Here is a 9,862-nt window from a genome sequence, read left to right as displayed (position 1 = left end):
AACGCCCGGCCGGCATCCACCGTATCCATTTTTGCACCACTTTAGCACAACTTAGGACAAGCAAACCATCACGCTGCCCCAGCTATCTTAGCATGCTACCACGAACGCCAACAAAGCCCAACACGCATAAGTACACGGTTACCTCCCACGCCTTTTTCAAAATGCATCACATCACTGCCTCCTGCGCTCTTTCACGGGGGACATGAGGCCTCACCTTACGCTCTCCTCACATCTGGCGCTGGTTCGGGGCCAGGGTCACGCGGCGCTAGCGCTCGCTCTCCAGCCTGCGGTGCTCGGCTGTGACGGCGAACATCGGGCCGTGTCCCGGCACCACGAGGTCGGCCTCGGCCAGCACGCGGCGCCGGTTCGCCATCTGGCGGTCCGGGTCCTGACTGCCGGCCGGCCACCGGCACAGGCTCGGGTCCGGCGTATGTCTTCCTCCCGCTCAAACCGGTCGCCTGCAGTCACGTGGCCCGGGTCACGCTATGGCATCTGTGGGCTCACGTCGGCCACCGGGAGGTTACTAATGAGGGCCGTGCAGTAACTAGACCGGGGCGCCGCAAGGGTCACCTGAGGTCAAATACTGGGCAGAAAACGGTCACCTGAGGCCAAAGACTGGGGCCGCAACTGGCCACAGATGGGCCGCAACGGCACCTGAGGCACAGACTGGGCCGCAACGTCACATGCGGCTACACATGCAGCAACGAGCCCAGACTTGGGCCGCAACGGTCACCTGAGACATGAGCCGCACACACCTGAGGCACATGGGGCCGCAACGGTCACCTGAGGCCACAACTGGGGCCGCAACGGTCACCTGAGGCTACACAGGGGCCGGGTCCGCTCACACGGCCACCTGAGGCCACAGACTGGGGCCGCAACGGTCACCTGAGGCTACACACTGGGGCCGCAATGGCCACCTGAGGCCACAGACTGGGGCCGCAACGGTCACCTGAGGCTACACACTGGGAACGCCCGGGTCACCTGAGGCCACATACTGGGGCCACACGAATCATCTGAGGCCTCAGACTGGGGCTGCACGGATCACCTGAGGCCACACACTGGGGCCGCACGGATCACCTCAGGCCTCAGACTGGGGCTGCACGGGTCACCTGAGGCCACAGACTGGGGCTGCACGGATCACCTGAGGCCACAGACTGGGGCTGCACGGATCACTTGAGGCCACAGACTGGGGCCGCACGGATCACCTGAGGCCTCAGACTGGGGCTGCACGGGTCACCTGAGGCCGCAGACTGAGGGGGTGTTGGCTTTCTCACCACACCGCAGAGAGGGTGGAGTTCCAAGGTCAGGAGTCACGCTCGCAATGCTCGAACATAAGGCCGCATCGGTTATAAACTGGGGTCACACTGACCCTCCTAATCCAACAGTCTACATCGGTCACAGCAATGTCATAGGTGGCACTTCCGCTCGGGTGAGACGCGAACGTGGTCGCAGAGTGTCGGGTCGCAGAGTCCAATACCAGCCAAACAGGTTTGTCAAAAGGGATCACCCGCTGGGGCCATTCAGGGCCTCTCTAAGGTCATCCGCGGGGGCCAACCAGGGCCTCCTTAAGGAAGTCACCCGCTGGGACCCTCCAGAGCCTCCTTAAAGGGGTCACCCGCCGGGACCAACCAGGACCTCCTTAGAGGGGTCAGCCGCTGGGACCATCCAGGGCCTCCTTAAGGAGGTCACCCGCCGGGCCCACTCGGGCCCACTCCTTATATAAGTCGTATGAGGATACATTTTCGGTGCTAACATGCTGAAATTAGAGAAAGGTCCCACGTGCATCAATTTGGATCACAAGACAATAGGAGAAATATATCAAATGGAGGGGAACAATTGACTACGTACGTTGACCGATGCCTCATTCATTAACGTCTGATGCCCTTACGCCCCTGACACCTATAACACGCCCCTTCTTGCCAGGGTGAGAGGCAGGTGACGCCGGATAGTCTAAGCAGCTGAGACCGTGTGCGCCGTAAAGCTTCAATGACGAGGACATCAAACGCCCGCCCCGCTAGACGCGTTCAGGAAGTGAGCAAGTGCAAATGCATGAACGGAAGTCGTGCCGTCTGCCGTGACGATACGTCAAAGCACGTGCGTGGAACACAGGCATCGAAATAAATCCGGACTTCGGGCTTCGAAGTCAAATCCAAAGCTAAGGCAAGGGCATGGATTTGAACTCTGCACACATGGGGCCAAAGTCGGGCTCAGCGCTTTTGATTTTAGAAAACGGAAAGCTAAAGCGGACCAACAATTTAAAATTACGAGGCCGAAGCCGAAGCGGAGTCAAGTGCACAGCGTTGTTGTAGGAAAATTCAACCACTCCCGCAGTGTTTTGGGAATATTAAACTCTTTTCGCAGTTGGCTAAAACTGGATGGAATCGGACAATGTCATGGAAAGACTCTGCAAACCGAGTTGGCGGTTTCGTTAGCATTACCGACGATATTCCTAGAAACGTCGTTCTCGTCTGGCGTGTCAGTCTGTGCACAACTCATCGGACAGTTCGCTCCCCTGCCATCGTCAGACGTTCATTGGTCCTGGAATGGCCGGGTATGTGGGGGTCTCCGACCATGTACACGTCGAAGCTTCGACAAACTGTATCGCATATCGCAGTGTTTTGACGGCAGCAGTCTTTTTTAGGCAACGTTGCGACTGCAGCAAACAAACCACCATGAGAAGGCAGAAGCCACCAGCTCAAGATCGCATGCAATCGAAATTGCAGTCCTCATAAAAATAAATTTTCAGCCGAAGCCAAAGCCATCTCTAAAAACGACACAAAGCCAAAGCCTGCCGTTTGAAATGAAACAAGGTCGAGGCCGTTCAACCGTCGAAAATGACCCAAAGCCGAAAATGGCGACTTCGCGACTCCAAAACCCGCCTCATGCCGCTGCCTGATGGGGCTATGACGTGGACCTGTTAGCGTACAGCCGGAGGCGTGCAGTCGTCTCGAATGCCGTGACACAGCCGTGCCAACAGTGCCCCGCGATGGGACCACTGTGCCAGTGGCGCGGGCCGGCGCCGCCCTCACGGCAGCTGGCGGACGCCGCCCGCGGTGCCGCACGCTGTACCGGCGATGATGACCAGGCCCTGGTGGCGGCTCCGCACGCGCACGCTGACGTCCTCGCTGGTGTGGCCCGGCGTCGCGATCACGTCCACAAACTCGGACAGCTTGTACGGCTCTGCGGACGGGCGCAGAGGCGTCACAAACCAGGGGAGCAATGCTGGGTTTGCCACAGGTGCCACCGACTGTTGCATGGTTTGACGGCTTTGGAGGACATGAAACAAAGGAAACTGTTAGCAACGTAGTCTGTGTCTGAATTTAGCATCAGTGCCTTTATCCAAGATGGTGGATGGATGGCCACCACAGTCCCACCAGAATCAAAGTCGTGCAGCGTAAAGACGTCCCGCCGGGAGACGCACGTGCCCACCACATGGGTGGCTGCCTGGAACAGGTTCAGGTTGCCCACATGATCGCAGTGTCCGTGTGTGGCGACAGCATAGCTTATGTCTTCTGGCTGGAGACCGAGTGACGACAGGCCTGCCGACAGTGTCGTCACGTGACATGCATTGCTCCTCAATATCAGATGATCATAGCCCTGAGAGAAAACAGGTACATCAAGGGTGTTTTCTATCATCACAGGTCATAGCTTATTTCAGCCACTGCTTGCCTCAGGGACCATCAATAAGATATCACTATTAAGTGTGGGTAAGCAAGGTATTGAAGGATACCTGCACCAAGAATCTGTAATCATTGGGCTCAGGCTTACCCTTAATAACTATCCTTCATGCCCATCATCAATGATCATCATCCATATTCCAGAATAAAATTCCACTTGCTACACAAGCCTAACTTGCTGGTAATCACAAAAACAGTTATGAAGCGCACAACATTGGCCATACTCCACATTCTTCAGAATCCTACATTTAGAGGCCTATGACCTACTAGTCATTAACCAAAACCCATGCAAGACCCAAAGCCGGGGTGATCTGGTTCATGAAAAGCTCATAATTAATTGAAACTCGTACAAAACATTTACCAGAGACCCTGTCACAAACACAAGATGTCCATAAACAAGCTAAAGCACACAGAACATGTTAATATAGGACCTGTAACTTTTGAGAATTCACCATTTGCAGACATAGTTTGATATAAAAATCATTACCCACTTATGTATCCAATATATAAGACCTGCACAAAGCTTCACCTGGTCCATGCAGATATAAGCACAATAGCATTTGAAGACTAAGTATTCACAGCTTACAATTCTTAGAAAGCACTTCATGTTGGCATACCTTGTTAAGTTTCATGGAAGAACTATGAAATGATTCTGAATTTTTTGCATGGAATCAGCTGCTACCCTATACATGTTACACAAAGCATGTTTTATAGCATACTGGGGCACTGTCATCACTGATCATCACACAGATACCTGTAAAATTAGCTCATTACACACCTGCTTGCATTCCAATATTCTTCAAGGGCAGTGTTCAATTTTGATATTTACGCTGCCTTTTTAACGTCAATGTATTTACCTTGCAGTACCTTTTCTGCATCCCAGGCAGTCATGGTATCCACAATAATGTGTGGAGGTCCCTCCACAACGGAACAAGTGCAGTTTGCTCGCATTGATTTCCCGTCACCCTCTAGAACAGAATATCCATCCACAAGAACGTGCACCTTCGGGGCCGACATTTTCGATGTAGTTGCTTATATCCAGGAAATATGTGGCTAACAAACACAATGCAACTAGCGTGATCTAATAACACGATGGCCAGCGCGGCAGAACTTCACGTGGACAAAATGTCGTTCGTGCGCCAACCCTAGCACCTTGGCCCTTGTTGGCGCCAACAGGTTCAAGAAGGAAGGGACAAAACGGTTGACAAAGCATGTTGGTATTCCCGTGCCCTGGGCTCACGGAGCCGGTGAGCACCAAGCGTTTACCACTCGATGACGCCTGGTCCATGTCCTGTCCGATGCAGTACCGCAGGCAGGGGGAAGGCGCAGGGGCGTGTGCCACCCCTCGAACCTACGATTAAGGGCCCGAAAGGCCGGCCGGAGGTCCTATTCAGTGGCCCTGGCTCGCACGGCCGGCACTCTAATGCCAGGCAGAGGTCCCTGCGCGCTGATCAGTGGCCCCTCGAGTCGAAAAGGGCCTATGTGTCGGTCAGACACCAACAGTAACGCACAGTCGGCTCCGTGGCGGCATGAGCGTGAGGGCCTATTCGCAACAGGGACAGAGCTGGAGCCAGCGATTTACATTGGTCTGAGCCCGAGTGTCCGTCAGTGCCTCAGTGTCAATCAAGGCCCCACAACGCCTAATGGGGCCTGTGTTGGTTGGTTAGGTTAAAACATGTTGATATTCCCACGCCCTGGGCTCACGGAGCCGGTCGGCACCAAACGTTTACCACTCAATGGCGCTTGGACGATATCCTGTCCAATGCGGTACCGCAGGCAGAGAGGGAACGCGCAGGGCACATGCCATCTTCGGGGCCTACAATTAAGGCCCGAAAGGCCAGCCGGAGGTGGTATTCAGGGCTCCGGCTCGCAGGGCCGGCACTCTAACGCCAGCCAGAGGTCCCTGCGCGCTGATCAGAGGCCCCTTGAGTTGAAAAGGGCTATAAGTCGGTCAGACACCAACAGTAACGCACAGTCGGTTCCGTGGCGGCATGGCCTGAGGGCCTTTTTCGCAACAGGAATAAAGCTGGAGCCAGTGGTTTACATTGGCCCCGGCGTCCATCAGGGCCCCAGTGTCTATCAGGGCCTTACAGCCTGTGTTGGCAGGTGGCCCCGATTCGGCCGAAGGCAGTGTTCGAGGAGGCCCGAAGAGCCTGGAAGGTCCACTGGCTCCGGCAATCATGGGCCCGATTGGAGGGTCTTACGGCACGAAGAGTTGATCGAAGCCTTATTGAGGAGCCGCGGCCTGCGGGAACGTGTCCTCAAACAACAGTCAGATGGTCATTTGCGCCGATCGGAGATCTCTGGCACCACCGGTTTCGCCTAGTTGGCTTCGTGTCAGTGTGGGCCCGAGAGCCCACTTTCTAATCAGCCTCAAAGCCGGAGCCAGTGATCTACACTGGCCGGGGCCGCAGGAGGTTTACAGGGCGCCTAATAGAGGGTCCAGTGTTCGCGAAGGGCTCCGAGCCTACCAAGGGCAGTCTTCGATGAGGCCCGAAGAGGGGCTCGGGCGGCCCGCCTGAACCGACCATCCAGGTTTATTAAGGGCTTTGAGTGCATGAGGCCCGGAAGGACTAGTTGTGGGTCACATAAATAATCCGGCCCGTAAGGCCGTGACCTGAAATATTCGTGAACGGCCTTCTTGGAGCGTTTGAAGACCTCCTGAAACCATGCGGCTGTCTAAGTCGGCCAGAGACCAGTGAAACTGAGCAGTTAGCTCGCTGTTAATTTGAGCCCAGGAGGCCCATTTCCCAAGCAGGAATGACAGGCACTGGAAAAAATCAGGCTATGAAGACCTGGGTTCGCGATTTGCAATGCTCGAGGTCCTTGACACAGTGAGGAGTTCTTGTGTCGGTCATGGGCCACAGTGCCTAATAGAGGTCACGTGATGACAAGTGACCTTGAGTCAGCTGTGAGTGGTGTTTGAGGAGGCCAAAGAGGGGCCAAAAGGTCTCGAGACCAAACATGAAGGACCCGATTGGATGGCTGAAGGGCCGAGTGGGCTGGCTGTAGGTCACATTAAGGAACCCCGTCCGTAGGGCCGTGATCTCAAATGTCAGTAAGAGAGCCTCCTGCACGGATTGGGAACCCCTGAAACACAGTGGTTTTCAATTTCGCTCAGAGGTCACCAACACCCAACAGTCTGCTCCGTGCCAGTATGAGCTGTCGGGCCCATTTTCCTAGCAGAGACAAAAGCGAGCCGCGATCTACATTGGTCGCGGCTCCTGCAACAGTCCGGGCTCCTGTATCGGTCAGGGGCCTACAGTGCTTAATCGAGTGTCCTGTGTCATCAAAGGGACTCAAGTCTGACGGGTGAACATTTGATGAATGGGGACGGGAACGGAACCCCGAACACTAGAGGGCCTCTTGTGTTGGTCGGGGCCCTTTGTAAATGAAAGGAAACCTGAGAACTTGATGAATGAATGATGATGAATGTTCACATTGAGCCAATGGAAGGAGCCTTTGTCAGCCAGGGACCAAGTACCGAGCAATAAGTCTTTCAACATTTGCAGCACTGAAGTCCATGTGACAATTATAGGACCACCTGCAGCAATTGGGAATGTTGTTTAGTCAATCAGGACTCCTGCGTCTATCCGGAGTCAACAGCGCGGGTTAAAAGACCTCCAGTGTCAGGAAGGGGAACGACGTGGCATGATGCATCCCTCGAAGGCTTCCGGATAGACCAGGAGATGCCGTCCGGCGCCCCGTGTCGCCAGAATGGCAGCCGAAAGACGCCCCTCGGTGGGACAGAATGGCTCTTCAGTCCTTTACCGGAAACAATAATGTGTCCCTAGTGTTCTTCTCAAATGGGCCCCTTGCGTGCAACGAAAAAAGGGTGTCATTGTTGTTGAATAGGGTGGGTCGAAATGAGTTTTAAAAAAAAACGAACAAGCCCATCCCGTGCACGCCTGAGAACGTTCATTCTTTTGCTAAATCCATTAGTGAAACAATTAATATCAGAGGGTTTGAGCTTGTTCGCCCGCAATATCAGAAACAGGAACGGCGATGGCCTGGGTTGCAGCTTTGGTGTAACGCGTAACCGAATACGCGTCGGTACCGCGCAATTGTCAATGTGTCAGCGGGACGCTCGGCTCGCTAACGAAAACAACGCACTTAGAACGCCTCGTTTGACGCAGGCGCATTGCCCTGTTTACTCTGTATGATAATCACTTGATAAGCCGGGTGTGGGTACCCGTAGCCGTAGTTACTTTTTGCAAGGGTTGCGGCGTAGCGCGCCTCTGTTGCTGCTTCATGCGGGCTCAAATGCGCATTAGAATTGCACAACGTCGAATGCTCGAGAACGCCCCATCCCCAGTGCTTGGAGGCCGCACGACGGCGCCCCCCAGCGGCCCCACCGTTTATCACCTGACGCATCCCGCGTAGCGTCAGACGGGGAGTGACGGTCAGAGAGAGGCGGACGCGACCCGACGACCAGTGTCGTGCCGCTGCACTTCGTGAAGGGTACCTTGACCGAATATAGTTACCTTTTCACTCCCGTTCTCTGATGGATGTTGGTGAAAGGAAGAACGGTGCCCACAAGACCAAAGCGTTACATTGGTGCCGTGACCCGGATCAAGAACCTGCGGATTATCAACACCGAATACCCATCCACGCAAGCCATTCGAGTCGCTGGATAACGGGTAAATAACTGGATTTTCTGGCCTATGGTACATGTACTTGCTGGAAGCTGTTACAAGACAGTTTTGCAACTGACCAGACCAGCATTCTAGACAATCTGTGTGCCTATGATTGCACATAGTCAGAAAACTACCGAAAGAAAAGGCAGCATTTGTGCTCTTGCCACGATCCCAACAAGCGGGAGTTTTGCCAACTGTTTGGCATTTGTCATACGTGTCACTGTGATCATATCACTACCTCTTGTTACGCCTACCACCGTTGCTCCTGCCTTCCTTGCCTCGAACGCCGTTGTGGCTTCTCCTTGGCCAATCACTCCGCAGCAGGCCTCGATAAACTGATTGAAAAACATTATCAAAAAGCCCAACGTCGCTGCACAACATGTCTCAGACAGCTCCAAAATCCTATTATTTTTCACCACAACTATCAAGCTCCTGAAGTCTCGTTACTGGATGAAGAAAATTCGGAAAACAGAAGCATCGCTATAGGAAGAGGAACACCCGTCTTTATCGAAACTGGAGCGGAACGGTCCTCGAACCGCACAATCTACCCACCTGTAAACGAAACAAGAAGCGAGCGCAGCCGCCGACTCCTCGCCACCTACAAGGCCACGAGCATCTCCGCCTCTGCCGATCAGGCAAGCGCTGCAACCGCCTCTACCATCCAGGCAAGCGCTGCAACTTCGGAAAACACGACCGGAAGGACGACGCAGTTTGAATACGCCGAACCCGAGCTCGACGTGCAGCCTTCCATCTCCCCTATCTACGAGCACGCGGCCCAGGACTGGTGATCTCCGGTACATCGGGCTACTTCATCAATAAGGTACGGCGCTGACTATCCTGTGTTCCATTTCACAATCCTCTCAAAACACCATGGCACATGCACCTCAGGAAATTCCCTTGCCGAAGGAACTCTTGCATTCGACAGAGCTGTCGCATAATGTGTCAAAAGACTTGGCAAATCTGTGCGACCTCTTTAACATAACTTCCATCATTACCGGTTGTGCACATTTTGACGGCTTAAATGCTGGAAACTTGCACCATGGATGACGTGGATCGCATTCATCAGGATTGCAATGGCAACGATAAAATCACGCTCACCGCGGCAGGACGTCTCGTAACCGAGACAGCAACACCTTTTTTTTATGCAACCGAGAGCACAACTGCACGTGGCTCCAAATGAAAGACCTCTTCAGACGTTTTTATTCCAACCTGCGTGACCCCGACATTTTGGAACAAAAACTGAACCGTACCACTCAAAAATCGAGCAAACCTGTGCAGTCCTTTTATGAGAGCTTAAACCAATTAGCCACCGAAGTGTATGGAAACCATATAAACACCCCAGACAAACAGAAAGCTTTGGCCAAATTGTTCATGAAAGGATTCGTAGACAAACGGATTGCCAACAAACTACTTCGCCAACAGCCCTTGATTCTGAACGCCGCCTTAGGTGTTGCACTCATGGAGGACAAATTTTACAGGCAAATAGAAATGCGGGACAGAGAGGAGCCTATGGAAATCGATTTGGTCAAACTAGCCACAGACCCCTTA

At 53.8% G+C, this 9,862-nt stretch overlaps 1 protein-coding gene across 1 annotated transcript; it reads right to left on the bottom strand.

The window, feature by feature from the left end:
* Positions 1-841: 841 nt before the first annotated feature.
* On the bottom strand, positions 842-4,788 carry LOC119107213 (metallo-beta-lactamase domain-containing protein 1). The gene is made up of 4 exons (XM_037230611.1): positions 4,535-4,788; positions 3,364-3,539; positions 3,053-3,292; positions 842-853 (listed from the first exon to the last, which is right to left on the bottom strand). Exons 1-4 carry the CDS (start codon positions 4,692-4,694, stop codon positions 842-844), a joined length of 588 nt encoding a protein of 195 aa, XP_037086506.1. The 5' UTR covers positions 4,695-4,788.
* Between the last annotated feature and the right edge of the window lie 5,074 nt (positions 4,789-9,862).

The sequence above is a fragment of the Pollicipes pollicipes genome, unplaced genomic scaffold (assembly GCF_011947565.3).
Source record: "Pollicipes pollicipes isolate AB1234 unplaced genomic scaffold, Ppol_2.1 Scaffold_2555;HRSCAF=2994_pilon_pilon_pilon, whole genome shotgun sequence".
Classification (NCBI taxonomy): Eukaryota; Metazoa; Arthropoda; class Thecostraca; order Pollicipedomorpha; family Pollicipedidae; genus Pollicipes; species Pollicipes pollicipes.
The sequence above is the reverse complement of the archived record's forward strand: the minus strand, read 5'-3'. Positions and strand labels throughout refer to the sequence as shown.

Excerpts from the sequence above, each read along its gene's own strand:
- LOC119107213 (XM_037230611.1), bottom strand. The coding sequence starts at position 4,694 with ATGTCGGCCCCGAAGGTGCACGTTCTTGTGGATGGATATTCTGTTCTA. Across the intron at positions 3,540-4,534 it reads TGCAGAAAAGGTACTGCAAG|GCCTGTCGTCACTCGGTCTC; the intron begins GTAAATACATTG and ends CACTGTCGGCAG. Across the intron at positions 3,293-3,363 it reads TTGATTCTGGTGGGACTGTG|TTTCCTTTGTTTCATGTCCT; the intron begins GTGGCCATCCAT and ends CGTTGCTAACAG.